Source organism: Ruditapes philippinarum, unplaced genomic scaffold, assembly GCF_026571515.1.
Source record: "Ruditapes philippinarum isolate M1 unplaced genomic scaffold, ASM2657151v2 ctg2300_1_1_1_1, whole genome shotgun sequence".
Classification (NCBI taxonomy): Eukaryota; Metazoa; Mollusca; class Bivalvia; order Venerida; family Veneridae; genus Ruditapes; species Ruditapes philippinarum.
In genome coordinates this window covers 1-16,384 of record NW_026865277.1, presented here as the reverse complement: position 1 = coordinate 16,384, position 16,384 = coordinate 1, and the positions used below count along the sequence as shown (strand labels likewise).

At 34.5% G+C, this 16,384-nt stretch overlaps 1 protein-coding gene across 1 annotated transcript; it reads left to right on the top strand.

Moving 5' to 3' along the window:
- The first annotated feature begins 447 nt into the window (after positions 1–447).
- Positions 448–3,963, top strand: LOC132728483 (zinc finger protein 800-like). The gene is made up of 2 exons (XM_060714114.1): positions 448–593; positions 3,770–3,963. The coding sequence occupies exons 1-2, from the start codon at positions 458–460 to the stop codon at positions 3,961–3,963; spliced, it is 330 nt and encodes a 109-aa protein (XP_060570097.1). The 5' UTR covers positions 448–457.
- The last annotated feature ends 12,421 nt before the right edge of the window (positions 3,964–16,384 follow it).

The following is a 16,384-nucleotide window of genomic DNA, read 5'->3' as shown; positions in this document are numbered from 1 at the left end:
ATCAAACCTTAAAAAAAATTAATAATAAGTCTTTTTACTTTAAAGAAATACTAAATACTTATGTCTCAAGACCAAATGTTGACTTACTTGATACAATTTGCCCTGAAATTTTGTCACGGGTTTTCTTTCCTGGCAGGATTTCTCCTTTCACCGCTGTTTCACTCACAACAGAAAAAATAACCTCTTCCCTACACAGGTGGACTATTATTGGTGTTAAACTGAAATTTAACATGTTTCATGCTTAATGTTTTGAAAAAATATTGAAATGTTTGTTTATGTGCAAACTTTGTTAGTCAAAATATTTTGACTAGTGTCCACCGGCCTCGCGTATGCATTTGGTGGTGTTGGACCACAACCGGATGTTATTGATAATTTTCTTATGGCGGTGTAACAGCGAGAATCACAACTTCTGAAATAACATTCACATGTGATATTTTGTAAAGTTTATCATATTATCATGGAATCAGAGCGGCTGTACAGGATTATCTCTGTCAATGGCACTAACAAGCGTCAATGTATGTCTTGTGAAAGGCTGTTTAACTACAAACAAGACCTCGTGAAACATGCTGCAAATGTTCACAATCACGTACTCGGTATGTATCGCCACAAATCTTGCGGCAATGCCTATTTAACAGACTTAGTCAGAAAATATTGAATTTTATTTTATATGTTATGTGAATATAATTACACGTTTCACTGTTAACAGGCTTGTTTTGCATGCAAAGGCGTTGGGGAAATTTTAATGAAAGCCATAAACCGATAAAACGTCATCACAAGTCAACTCGGACCAACTTTCAATTTATTTATATATTGGTTTGTTTGTTACTCTTTATTGTTGGAAGGGTATGACTAAGTACCGAATGTGAATTCATATTCGCAAACATAAAGAGAATACCGAATATGAATAGTATTTTCATAAAATGTAATAAAATATTTACGCAAATATAAATATATATGCAGGCCCTGAATATGAAAGAGGATGCCAAATGATATGTATATTATAAAAAATGTTCGGCCTATAAATTCTAAAACACTTACTAACACTCACTTTTCATAAAGCATGATTTATATTAGTTTAATTAATTTTCTTTAAAGTTTAAATAAATATAAACCATAACATATATACATTTATGTAATAGTGTCTATTTTTTATGTGTATGAGATATTTCGTTTATGAATAATAGTGTTCATATTGTTATTCTTCTCTTTCTATTCAGTGATTTTTTTCTCCAATTTTCATTTCTGAAGGGAAAAATATAGCGCGATAAATTAGACTGAAATGGAATTTACCCACACATTTTATAAAATTTTCATTTTCAATTAAATTTATCATGCATGGAACATAGCAGAGGCTGTTTTTAGGGACAGCTTTCTGTCTTCTAGCTGATATTTTAGGTCAGAGGCTGTTTTGTCATGGTTCTGTTAAGGAAGAGCATGAGGCATTTTAGGGGAAAATATTAGCATTTTTAGAGGTATTATACCTATTATGGGCTAGGGGAAACAGCCTTTATTCGGCCGTAAAATACAGTGGAAAAAATCACTGCTGTTCACAATAATCTATAACCGAATAAATTCAGAAATTCGTTTTTTTTATTCAAAGACATATGAAACAAGTAAATGATACATAATTTGGTCTAGCTCTGTTGACGAAAAAAAATCCAAAAAAGAGCTGATTTTTAAAAAAAAAAGATATTCATGTTCGGTACTCCTGTTCATATTCCTGAATATGATTTCATATTCGGTGTTAAGACAAACCGTTGTTGAAACCGCGTAAATGAAATAAAGAACAAACATTTAAAAATATTTTATACTTTAATAAAACATGTACCATCAAAAATAACTATTTACATTTAGAAATTTTAAAAATCTAAATATATACATTTACAGTACTGATAAACAAACACAACAGTGACATGAATATCATGTAATTGGTAATGATAAGTAAGTGTGGTAATTATGAAGCTATAAGTATAGATAGAACTTAAGATATACCTAACTTGCCGTTTATGGTTAACCAATTATTCATTTTCTAAGTGCTGAAAAGGGCAATAACTTGGTAAAAATGGCATAGTTATGTAACTTGCCCAGGTCATGTTCATTGTGTTAATAAGCATGTGTTTGAAGTATGAAGCCATTTGTATAGGTAGTACTTAAGAAAACTCCAACTTGCTTTTTAGGTTAACCTCGTACGTACAGACGGTGTAATTACTATATGCCCAGAGGCATAAAAAATGACCGGGGCATAAAAAAAGATTCATTCAAATTTGAATAATGACCACCTGCAACTAATTAGAAGCTTATGATATTAAGTACACATTTGTATTATATTGATTTTTAACGAATCTGCAAGCATAAACATAACAAATTTCTTCTAAATATACTTTAATTCTGCAGAAGTACAATGTACAATTATATTATAATATACCAGATACCTCTTATTTTTCATTTCAAACAGCTTACCTTGATAACATGCAAGTAATCAGGAAAAGTTAATATGTTTATTAAGTTTTTTAGCTCGACTATACAAAGTATATGGAGAGCTGTCCTACTCGCCCCGGCATCGGCGGTGGCGTCCAGAAGATTTCAGATCAAAGTTTTGGTGCAGTAAAATATTTTTCACTATAACTTTGTCATTTCTCAAAGTATCACCTTCAAATATATATTTCTTATCATCAACCCAATCTTATGTGACAAGGTTCATAACTCTAGCACCAATATTTTTATATTTTCAGATTAATCTCCCCTTGAACTTAGAAGTTTCCTTAAAAATACCATTTTTTTACTGTTACTTCTTTATTTCTTAAGGGAACAATTTCATACTTCAAATGTATGTACCTTATCATCCTCCACATCTTATGTGACAAGGTTCATAACTCTAGCACCAATATTGAAAGAATTATCTCCCCATAAACTTAGATTGTTTAAGATTTTTTTACAAGTAAAATGTTATTAAACTGTTTTAGTTTTAAAGGCATCTACCTCAAACTTCAAATACTTATTCCTTATCATCAATTACTTTTTATGTGACAATGTTCATAACTCTTGAAGCAATATTTACAGAATTATCTCTCTTTGAACTTAGTATTTTCTTACGAAATATTATAACTTATTTACTTTTTAAGGTATCTACTTCAAACTTCAAATATATATTTCTTATCATACACACATGTTGTGTGACAAGGTTCATAACTCTAGCGAGACTTTTGCTAGAATTATTCCCCTTGATCTTGAAATTTATGTTAACAATGTTATCTTTTTACTATAACTTAAAATATAATTATACATAATTGATTTTTCTTTCATAGTTTTGTCTTCCTTACTGCGTCCAGTATTTTATTAGTCGAGCTTCGATGTCTCCTGTGACATCTCTTGTTAAAAATGGGCCAAGTTGACCCGTGCCAAGTTGGTATAGAGCCGAGTAGACCCTTAACCAATTTAAATATAGTCACCTCGGGAAATTATTGAATTTCAAGAAGTAACATTCCAAAACTGGTACTATGCAGTATGGAATTTAGTTGACGCCTATGAATCACACCATTTTCACTGTTTGATCGAAGATAATTATGGTTGATAATAGGTTAAACTTTAAAACTTTAGTGACATTTAGAGTATTGGGTGAATAGTACTCCTTCTAAATCTTAAAATTTCTAACCAGCATCATCCAGGGCAGTTCTTAAAATTATTTGAGAAGGTACAATCTGTTATCCAATGGAAGCATGCTTACTTCTATATTAATTGTGAGTTTTTTCTCTCTACTTATAATTTTCAGCAAATGAAGACAGAACCCAAAATTACAAGGAAGTGATAATTGCTGGAAAGAAGAAATATGAATGTAAAGTTTGCTGTCGCCACTTTGCTGCAAAACAGACCATTGCACGCCACATTAACAATGTGCATGGAACAGGAGTAACAGATAATGAAACTTCAGTTATCAAGACAAAACAGCATACTCTTATGGTCTAGATATGAGGTATTGTTTCTAGTTAACTACACCTTAGCATATCCATCAGATGTCTGAGATAAAGACCACTAGATGTCTGAGATAAACAGTGGTTTAAAATATTGATATGCATATGGTCTATTAACTTTGAATATACCAAAGCCTTTAAATGCTGTATAAGCACACCAGTGTCCGATTATTCAAGTTTTACTTTTCAATATTGTTTGGAACATCACAGTACTCTCTTATTGAGCACGACAAATTACATCATTCTATAAGGACACAATTTAATAAATAAAACCATTTCATTTATTGAATTACTGAAAGTGTTTAAATAATTTGATCATATTTGATTTTTTGATGTTTCCTTTCAGTGTTGAAGCAGCCAAGCAGGATAACAGAACAAGAAACAGTAATATCTGACATTACAGATTGTTCAGAATACAGGAGATTATTAGATGGATTCTTTCAGACCATGCTTATAACTTAACAGCTATTTTAAATACTGATGGAATTAACTTGTATTCCTCCCCTAAGTCCTCTAAGGTTGAGTTATGACCTTTTTTCATTGCCATTAATGAACTGAGTCCTTCAATCAGATTTTCTCGAGACAATTTGTTACTAGCAGCTATTTGGCAGGAGAAAGGAAAACCATCATTTGAAATAATATTACAACATTTGGGAAGAGAACTAGACCTCTTGTATAATGAAGGTATAAAAATAAAAATACACAGTGACACTATTATTGCAAAATTGGCCGTTGTATGTGGGATGTTTGACATTCCAGCAAAAGCATCAATATTAAATACGACATAGTTCAATGGTGCAGAGAGTTGTATATCTTGTGAAGATCCTGGAATTGTGGTAAAGCAAGGTAAAGGACACTCAAGAGGTTACCCTTACAGAGATTTTGGTCAGGAATTTAAAGAAAGAGTTCATGGTGAAGTGGTTGAACACATGAGAAATGGTACGGACAGGAAGAGGATCAAAGGGTTCAAAGGCACATCAGGATTGCTTGCAAATTCAGTCTTATGACTAAGTACAGTTCCAGACTATATGCATGGTGTTCTCTTAGGTGTTACACAAACATTGCTTATGAAATGGTTTTCTCCAAGTCAGAGTGGTCAGCCATACTTTATTGGAAAACAGATTCAAGCAGTTTCTAAATGCCTTCTAAACATATAACCGCCTCTTCATAATGAACGATTACCACACAATATTGAAAAGCATTTTGCTAGCTTGAAGGCTACTGAACTACAGATGTGGTTATTGTTCTATGGAGGCCCATGCTTAACTGGGATTTTGCCAGAAGAATATTTAACACATTTTGCACATTTCTTAGAGGCAATATACATGTATATACTTCTGGGCGACAGTATATCTGTTGATCAGATTCAGAGAGCAGGTTCATTACTACGAGAATTTTATTCTAGTTTTAAGAGATTGTATGGTCAGGGCTCTTGTGGATTAAATGTGCACAATGCGTGCACTTGATTCGGTATGTTGAAAAATGGGGCTCCCTGTGGGCATGGAGTTGCTTCCCATTTGAAGATGCAAATGCTGCTCTCCTGCAGTCAGTTCATGGAACAGGCAATGCCACAAGACAGATCCTTAGGTACAAACATACAGAATCCATAATAAGGGCTAGTGATATTATAACACCTTCTGGTGGAACACTGTGGAAAACAAAGAAAAAGTCAGATAATTGTGATATATGTGGACAATTAAAACCTTTTTTGAAAGATAAAGTTAGCGAACAAGTATTAAGTGCTTTATCTGAATTTGTAATTGAGGATACAGATAATCTAAAAATTGTAGACCGTGTTCGTATACATCGAAAACAGTTTTGTTCTAAAAAGTATAGAAGATTACTGAGGAGAATCTGCTATATTATTTGTTATCAAGCCAATGGTCAGCATGTTGTCGGTAGTCTTCAGTACTTTATTTACAGTACAGCAAGAAATTTAGTTTATGCTGTTTCAAATCCAAATCAATCTGGTATTGGTAACTTTGGTAAGCATTTATTTCAATTGAAAGCAACAAACTTGATACAAATTGTACCAGTTAATAAATTGATAGACACTGTGGTATATATTAATGCAAGAAAAGGCCGGGTTGCATTTGTATACCAAATATCTTGATGCTGTGATGTTAAGAAAAAAATTACCACTGAACATCAATGTCGAAAACTTAATTAAGTCATTAAACAAAAAGTGGATGAGCAACAGACCTGAAATCGAATCCCACAGTATCGGACTATGTGTCAATGCTGTATGTCAATATCAAGAGGCTGTGATAAGTAGTTGCTGAGAAAACTGTTACGAAAATTTCCTACCATTGACCATTTATGTCGAAAATTTAGTCGATGAACAGAAAGTGGATGAGGGACAGACCTGAAATTGAATCCCACAGTATGGGACCACATGTCAATGCTATATGCCAAATATTAAGGGACTATGATAAATAGATGCTGAGAAAACTGTTACGAAAATTTCCAACCACTAAAAATTAATGTTGAAAATTTAACTTTTTAAAGTAGACTACCAGGAAAGGGATGGGCGACAGACTTGAAATCGAATCCCACAGTATGAGACAACATGTCAATGCTGTATGCCAAATATCAGGCGGCTGTGGTAAGTAGTTGCTGAGAATGTTTTTACCCGCCAGCCATCCATCTGCCAGCCCGACATTCACCATACTATAACCCGGGTTTGCACCTGTGCAACCCGGCCAAAAATCTAGATCATAATGCTGTTTCTTGATGATCGCTAGGTTCGCATTTTTAAAGTCAGTAGTTTATATAATTCAAATTTTTTCACTCCTAGGGATTGTGTTAAAGCAATTTAACATGATGTTGTTTGTATCAGTTAGCTCTAAACACATGGTACTAATTGAATTTATCCTATGCAGAACTGGATTTGTTATTGCAATCATAATTTTTTTTCAAATGTTATCTTACACATCTATATGCCAAAAAGAAAGATATTGACTTTCAGCATTGTCAAGCAAAATCTAATTAGTTAAAACAGTGTGCAATTAAAACCAGACAAATCACAGTGAAAGTATTTCTGTTTATTTTATTAAACCGAGTTCAGTTTGTAAGTTCTGGTTCATGAATATTCAGTTCATGAAGTCACTAACATTGAAAATTCCTCAATTGTCTAATATCAAGTTAATTAGTTTCATCACCACATTTTTCATGAACCATTCCCTGACATTCATGAACCCTTCCTGACATTTATGAACCATTCCCTGACATTCATGAACCCTTTCAACAACTCTTAAACATATATCTTGAAGTTCAACATATTTATGAATAAACGCTTGTTCATGAATCTAAAATTGATGAACTTTTATTGGTATTCATGATACGGTTCATGAAGTTCATGTCATTGAATAAGTTCATGAAATCCATGAACCCATTTCGCAGGGGTACTCTTGGGGGTTTCTTCTTTAGAGGTTAATACTTGGTTGCTGCTCGCCATTATGCAATAATTGCCCGAAGATGTCCATAATGACCCATGTTATTTTATATATATTTTCTTTATTATACTTAAAATCGTTCACTTAATATATATGTTTTGTCCGCTGTATTTTACCAGGCTAGAAACTTTTATATATGCCGTCATATCTTTCTTGTAAGCAAATAACTTGCCCATGAAGGCAAAAACAGGTGACATGATATAATACTTGTCTAGCATTTGAATTCTTGTAAAATATGATAAATATAGTTCATTAAATAGTAAATAATTGAACGAACTGCATTTAAAATTTGAATTTCATTTCATTTAAACCTTTTATTTCATTTACGCATTTAATTGTATATAAAAGAAATATTGCAAATGTAATGAATGTGTCTTTTTTTGTCAATGGATGCGCCGACAAATTACTCAACCTTAGACACTATATCAGTGGATACAAAAAAAACTGATCTCATATCAGTAAATTGTTCATTTGAAAGATTAGTTCTTTAAAATGATATTGACAGGCTGATTGAAAGTACAACCACTGAACATGGACTGTGGTTGATTCCTGAAGTGAGACATGGTAAAGTGCTGCCTGGACTCTGAGAAACGCCTACATTCAACCTTGGTGTTGCTTGATTTTCTTCATATATTTCAATACTTTGAAGTGTTTTTTCAACTTCCTGGGAGCAGTTAACTAGTTCACTGTCTGATATTTCATCAGTTTTGAAGTTTGTCTCACTTGTCCTAGGTGCATGTATTATCTCTGACAGTCCCTGTTGGCGTTCAATGCTTGGGGAATGGTAATGATTCAGTGACTTCAAATTTTATGACCAGTAATTTGAGCAACCTCTGTTGGAGAGACACCTTTATCTAAAAGATTGGAAATGAATGTCTTACTTCCAGAATGGTTTGTGTGTTTTCCACTGAAATCGGCACTTTCACTTAGAGCCTTGGCAATTGTACAGAGGGAGTCTTTTCCCATAGGACAAGTGTTAAACCAATTGCCCATTGCTTGCCAGTATCCATTAACTTGCAGGTAGAACTTACTCTCTGGGTCAACTGTTGGTCTGTTTTCCTTATAAAGCAGGTACATTTTCAAGGGACAATGAGGATCATCTGTAAAAAAACAACAATATTATTTCAGTTTAATTTCATTTATTAACATTTTTCAACACAATTAGTTTCTAAATTAATATTATCAAATATATGTCACGTTTGTAATAATTGGAATAAGAAAACTTACTCTTTTCTAAAATTAAAACTTTTTTGAAAATATATCTATAATAAGTTTGCCTTTATAGAAAATTTAATTACTACATATGGCTTACCTTTTTCTTCCCATAGTTTAGGTTTAAACATTCTTGGCTCATCATTTAGACCTTTCCTGGTCTTGGTTGCCCTCTCTGTAAATTCAAGATATTGCCGCCCATCTGTGCCATTCGTCTTTCGCAACTCATGGTCACCCCATAATATCGTAACATGTTCCTTCTTCCTCGCAAGCCCAGATGCATTGTGTTATTCAACCTGATAGTTGAAATAAGAGCTTTTGGGTTACCTGAAATCAGTAATAAAATTAAAATAACGTAAAATATTCATTCTACATGATCTTTTTAAATTCATTAGTCATGTATGTAAATTATAACAGAATATGGTGATTATACAATTCTTTTTATAGGATTTAACTATTCTTTACCGAGTCAGTAGTAAATTACGGCGTTTAGACCTACTTACTTGTCAAAGTTGTCGCCCTTTACGGTTACTAAGAAACATGTAAACAAATATGTGTCAAACATACATCTAAATGTTTTACCCAGGAATTAACAATGCTTAAAGTAAATAAAAACATTGATGAGTTAAAATAAAAATGTGACAGTTTTATGTTACTCATGTACAACTGTATTTCATGTTGAATATTATTTACTGTAGACTAGATGCCAATAAATAAATGAAAATATGAATAGCCGAAGAACTTACTTCCGCCTAACAGTTGCTTCTCGTTAAGAGTCTCAATTTCTGCATTCGTGAAAGGATCTGGTCTGTATCTTTTGTTCCCAGTCCTTTTTGTTTGAGATCTTTCGCCTTCGCCTTAGACTAATGTATTTCTCGTATGTTTAAAGTGAGATGATGTTGTAAGATCCTCTGAATAAGCAACGTCAACGAGATATCTTCGGATAGACGGAATTATCCCCTGAATCGTAGAGGGTTTAAGTTCTTTGTCACTTTTGGTATTTCTTACAGTTAGAATAAATCTAGATAAATACATATCTAGTTCTTTTGGATCTATATTTTCAATATCCCTTTCTTCACCGTCTATTTTCAGCCATTCTCGAAACCTTTTTAGGTCACTTCTTGTCTTTGACACTGTAGATGAATTCTTTTTAGAATTCACAAAGTTGATAGTGTCTTCAAAGGTTACATTTCTCTTATTACGCATAATAATATGGTTTTAAATCCATTATTCGGTTAGCGATCGACTCTAGTGTTTTTTTATGCGTTACCCGAAGCTCTATTCACATACATCGGCGTTACCTCATAAAAACGACTTGAATCATATTTTATCAGCTTATTTCAATTTTCTATGTTACCGGAAGTTTAGTAAATGTCACTTGCCTATCAAAAAGCGAAATTATACAGAATAATATGCATTGTTGTACTAATAAGAGTTGACAAAAAGGCAAATTCTCACTCAAAACGGTAATCAAGCCATCATTTTCAAGAATGATCTTGAAAAGTAAACAATTTCGTGGAAATAATCTTGATGATGGATAAAGAGTAATGTCTTCGCAGCGGATTGCGGATATTCCCTTTGTTCCGTTCGGTGAAATAAAAAATATATTGGCCAGTTTACTTACCGCGTTGGAAATCCTGTCAGATATCCGCCATTTATTGCACAATTCTGAGTTACATTTTGCGCGAATCGTGCGTTATTTTCACATTCCGCCGTAACTGGATATACACGATGTTTTTTAACAAACTTGGTAGACACCCATTAGAAGATGTTTCATGCTAAATATCTTAGCTCTAGCTCTTTGGGGTTTTTAAAAGATTTTTTTAAAGTTTTTATTATATAAAAGAATGACCCCATATGGGGCTGGGCCAATTTACCCCAGGGCTTTTATTTGAACAAACTTAGTAGACACCCTCTAGAAGATGTTTCATGCTTAATATCTATGCTCTAGCTATTTGTTTTTTAAAGGAAGATTTTTAAAGTTTTTACTATATACAAATAAGGAAAATCAATGGGGCGGGGCAAATTTTTGCCCAGGGCTTTTATTTGAACAAACTTGGTAAACACCCACTAAAAGATGTTTTATGCTTAATATCTAAGCTCTAGCTATTTGGGTTGTTTAAAAATGATTTTTTAAGTTTTTACTATACACATATAAGGAAAATCAATGACCCCCTGGGGCGGGACCAATTTTTGCCCCAGGGCTTCAATTTTAACAAACTAAGTAGACACCCATTAGAAGATGTTTCATGGTTAATATCTACGCTCTAGCTATTTTTGGGTTTTTCAAAAGAAGATTTTTGTAAGTTTTTACTATATATATAAAGGGAAAAACAATGACCCCTGGGGAGGGGCCAATTTTTACCCCAGGGTTTCAATTTGAACAAACTTGTTAGAGGCTCACTAGAACATATGTCAAGCTTAGTATCTAAACTCTAGCTTTTTGGGTTTTTTTAAGAGGATTATCAAGTTTTTACTATACACAAAAATAAAAAATAAATGACCCCCGGGGCGGGGCCAATTTTAACCCAAGTGCACATATTTGAACAAACTTTGTAGCCACCCATTATAAGATGTTTCATGCTAAATATCTAAGCTCTAGCTATTTTGTTTGTTTGTTTTAAAGAAGATTTTTCAAGTTTTTACTGAAAATCAATGACTCCCGGGGTTGGGCATTTTTTACCCCAGGGCTTTTATTTGAACAAACTTGGTAAACACCCACTAAATATTTAATATCTAAGCTCTAGCTATTTGGGTTTTTTTTAAAAGATATTTATTCTAAAGATTTCACTATATACAAATAAGGAAAATCAATGATCACCTGGGGCGGGGCTTATTTTGACCCCAGTGCATTTCTTTGAACAGACTTGGTAGACATTGACTAGATGATGTTTCATGCCAAATATTGAAGACAAGAATACAGATCAACATGGCAAAGGCAACGTTCACAGGACGCAGCCCCGACAAGTAGGGCACCCAGAAGGCACCAAACCAAAACCTGGAGTGGACATAAGGTCGGTGAAAGGAGAGTGACATTTAATGTGTGAAATAATATAAACTAAAACGGGCCCATATTGGAATTAAAGGGATAAGGCCTGTAAGGATGAAAAGGGGTGGGGGTCATAAATGGGAGGGGGTATGAGAAAATACCTACCGTAAACGACAATCCAACACGGCAGACATCACAAAATATGTAAACATTCAAAAACAATAACAACACATACATGAAAAACACGTGAAGGAACACAGAGGGGTACGCCTTGGAACGGTCAGTGGTAGTTAAACCACTGGGGAGTTAAAACCGGTTTTAGGCGCGCCAAACCTCACTCTTAGCCCCAATATGTTCCTGAATTAAGTGTAAATAAAATTAATCCCTGCCATGTGAAATTCTAACAACGGTCATGGCTACATTAAACGAAATAAATAAAACACATACAAAATTATGTAAATATGTAGAAAATTGTACATCCTTATGACCATAACCAAAGTACTCGATGCCTTAAAGGAAGGCAGAGCAACAAGAAAATCACCTACAAGGACCCGACGAAGCAAGACAGAAGACGAACATTAAGACAATTCAGTCCCAAAGGGCTTTTAGAACTATCCATCATAGAGTCTCCCACTTAGTCCGTCAGATGTAATTAAAAGAGGACAGCGTAGCGTTCAACTGTAAAAGGGTTGAACACCAAACATACGGTATGCCTTAAAATAATTGGGTCATAACCTCTTTTAATAAACCGTTTGATAATTTTAGTGAAGACGGCAGAAAAATTACTATGACCCATGATCGATCTTACGCTCTTTCGGTTTTCTCAAAAAAGATAATTAAAGTTTTTTCTTTCGGTTGCCATGGTAACCAGAGTTCTTCTTGGAATAAAATTATTTCAACAATTTTTCAAAGTTGACTACCAAAGGAACACTCCTGTGAAGTTTTGTTGAAATTGGCATAGCAGTATATGAGAATATGTCGTTTAAAGTAAAAGTTTACGGACGCCATGTCACTTTGTGACAGGTGAGCTAAAAATCATCATCTAGGGCCAAAATCATGGCACAATGCAAACAATTTTATAAATGATCACTTAAATTTTCCAAGTTTTTCACTGAAATCCCGCTGCCGTGTTGGGCTTTCTTTAGGGATTCTGTATTTATCTACTTTATGATCACATCCGTGTTATTTGTGCCGTGTGGCGGCTGTAAAAAGTCTCCCCGTACATTTAATCAATGATGTTATATTTTCGATCCTTGAAGATCGTTCAGCACGACATTATTGTTGTGCTTGTGGTATTTTAAGTTTCAACTTTTCGGCATTTTCTAGTTGGGTGGTTCCAATATTCCTACTTGAATAATGTTGAATCACCCTTAGAATATGTTGCCTGCTTTTTAAATTTGTCTTTTGACGTCTTATCTGTGATACGCAGGCTTCATAACCTCTGATCCCCTTTCAAAATTCCATTTTATTTAGTTCCGCCCATTGTTTTCTCGTTTAGGGCACACGCTTTTTATTACTTGGGGACCATACGCCGCTTTTCATGGAATGGCACGGAAGTGTCACATTGAAGGTTCCATGATAACCGCCGTATGAACACTTCTGCGGATGTTTCTAAATTCAAAATTTTACTATTTCACGTTTAAATGTTGAATTCTGCTTAAGCCGGTGCTAGGGGGCGTGGACGGTAACTTGCACTTTCCAGTACCGTCCATGAACAGGCTCAATCAAACCGAGCCTGCAACATTTTCAATTTTGCCGTGTTGGGTCAAACCGAGCCTGCAACATTTTCAATTTTGCCGTGTTGGGCTTTCTTTAGGGATTCTGTATTTATCTATTTTATGATCACATCCGTGTTATTTGTGCCGTGTGGCGGCTGTAAAAAGTCTCCCCGTACATTTAATCAATGATGTTATATTTTCGATCCTTGAAGATCGTTCAGCACGACATTATTGTTGTGCTTGTGGTATTTTAAGTTTCAACTTTTCGGCATTTTCTAGTTGGGTGGTTCCAATATTCCTACTTGAATAATGTTGAATCACCCTTAGGATATGTTGCCTGCTTTTTAAATTTGTATTTTGACGTCTTATCTGTGAGACGCAGGCTTCATAACCTCTGATCCCCTTTCAAAATTCCTTTTTATTTAGTTCCGACCATTGTTTTCTCGTTTAGGGCACACGCTTTTTATTACTTGGGGACCATACGCCGCTTTTCATGGAATGGCACGGAAGTGTCACATTGAAGGTTCCATGATAACCGCCGTATGAACACATCTGCGGATGTTTCTAAATTCAAAATTTTACTATTTCACGTTTAAATGTTGAATTCTGCTTAAGCCGGTGCTAGGGGGCGTGGACGGTAACTTGCACTTTCCAGTACCGTCCATGAACAGGCTCAATCAAACCGAGCCTGCAACATTTTCAATTTTGCCGTGTTGGGTCAAACCGAGCCTGCAACATTTTCAATTTTGCCGTGTTGGGCTTTCTTTAGGGATTCTGTATTTATCTATTTTATGATCACATCCGTGTTGTTTGTGCCGTGTGGCGGCTGTAAAAAGTCTCCCCGTACATTTAATCAATGATGTTATATTTTCGATCCTTGAAGATCGTTCAGCACGACATTATTGTTGTGCTTGTGGTATTTTAAGTTTCAACTTTCGGCATTTTCTAGTTGGGTGGTTCCAATATTCCTACTTGAATAATGTTGAATCACCCTTAGGATATGTTGCCTGCTTTTTAAATTTGTCTTTTGACGTCTTATCTGTGATACGCAGGCTTCATAACCTCTGATCCCCTTTCAAAATTCCATTTTATTTAGTTCCGCCCATTGTTTTCTCGTTTAGGGCACACGCTTTTTATTACTTGGGGACCATACGCCGCTTTTCATGGAATGGCACGGAAGTGTCACATTGAAGGTTCCATGATAACCGCCGTATGAACACATCTGCGGATGTTTCTAAATTCAAAATTTTACTATTTCACGTTTAAATGTTGAATTCTGCTTAAGCCGGTGCTAGGGGGCGTGGACGGTAACATGAACAGGCTCAATCAAACCGAGCCTGCAACATTTTCAATTTTGCCGTGTTGGGCTTTCTTTAGGGATTCTGTATTTATCTATTTTTTCAATATCATGTATATTTTGTGATTGATATTGTTACTGTGTGTATACCACAATTGCAAAAAAATTATTTATGTATATAATTTTGCAAATAAAACAATTTTCAAACATCGAAGAATATGTTAAATGTTTACTGCAAATATGTGTGCACATTATATTTAATCAATAAATTACATGCCTTTATTTCTTTCTGGAAAATTTGACTTAGAATTTATAAAAAATATTTTTAATTACCTCCCTTTATTTACATAAAATGTTACATTGGGTAATATCTTTATAAATAATGCTTATTGGAAATTACATTATTGACAATTCTTAATTTGAGCATCATATTTATAAAATAAAACCATGAAAAATTGTGTTGCAGGATCTTTAATCCATATGATTACAGGCGTGTAATTAATCCCATCAGATCTGACTCTCAAATTGCTAAAGCTATCAAAGAGTCCATTCGTACCTGGATACCCTCCATCACATGCCCATCCCGTGTGTTATCTGATTGGAAGCAAGGTTGGGATTAATCGATTGATGCTCGTCAACAAGGCAAGGAATGTCCAAGTATCCTGCTGGGCCTTACTCTCCATCCAGACCGGAAGTATTCACAGCCACTAAATTGAAAGTGATATCCAGATGTGTTTTGAAACCAGTATCATGTTTATTTGAAACTCAAACTGGAATACAATATGTTGCAGTAGTAGCGAATAATGCCTCAACTTTTAACACAACTTAAAAATTTGAGTATCACTAGTGTAAAATGCTCTGATGAAGTTGACAGTTTTCAGTACACTGTGCTTTGTGATTGGTTGGAAAATGCACTACAAACATCTCAAACCCTTATTGATATCATTTACAAGGTGACCAATGACTATGATGCAATTGATGACACTTATAACTGTCAAAGCACAGCAAATGCTTTTTACCACCCGGTGACATGCCAACTCTCCCTGTCTCTTCATCTAATAGCCAAGTTACTTCGGAAAATAGCCTTAAAGTCATAACATCAACATCAGAGCTCTTGCTACATGGAATGTTTCCCTTAGGTATGTCAGCAAAAAAGAGATTGGAAATCTGCACCCTCATGGGAGTTAGTGAAAGGTTCCTACCATGTTCACTTTCAACCAAAGAACTGGACTGCTATGGATGGTAGAATGCATTTCAAATTGTTTTTGCATGCTGCCATGACTAAGATGTTGTTCATAATGGAAAACCCAAATCTTCAATGGATAAGATAGTTACAAAGTATACATTTCTGATGCTTCCATGTACAGTTACACCAGTACTACGAGAGTATCACCAAATTAGATTACAAACTGAAACATTCTTAAAGCTTAAAGAAATAGTTTAAATGGGAAAGACATTTAAATTATTAAATTATTGACATATATGAGCTTGCAGCAGCATCTTGCTCTAACGAATTAGACGATATCTTTAAACAAATTGCTGATGTTAAAATCCTCAGCTGAATAAAACCTTGACATATTGGCGTTTTTCAAAGGCATGTTTCACTTGATTCCCAACTTGAGTCAGGATAACCTTTTAGGTTCACAAAATATTGATAACAAGATCAACAAGGAAAGGCGGCGTTCAATGAACGCAACCCCCACATGACCCAGCAACAAGAACCAATGGCAAGGAGCCCACAAGTT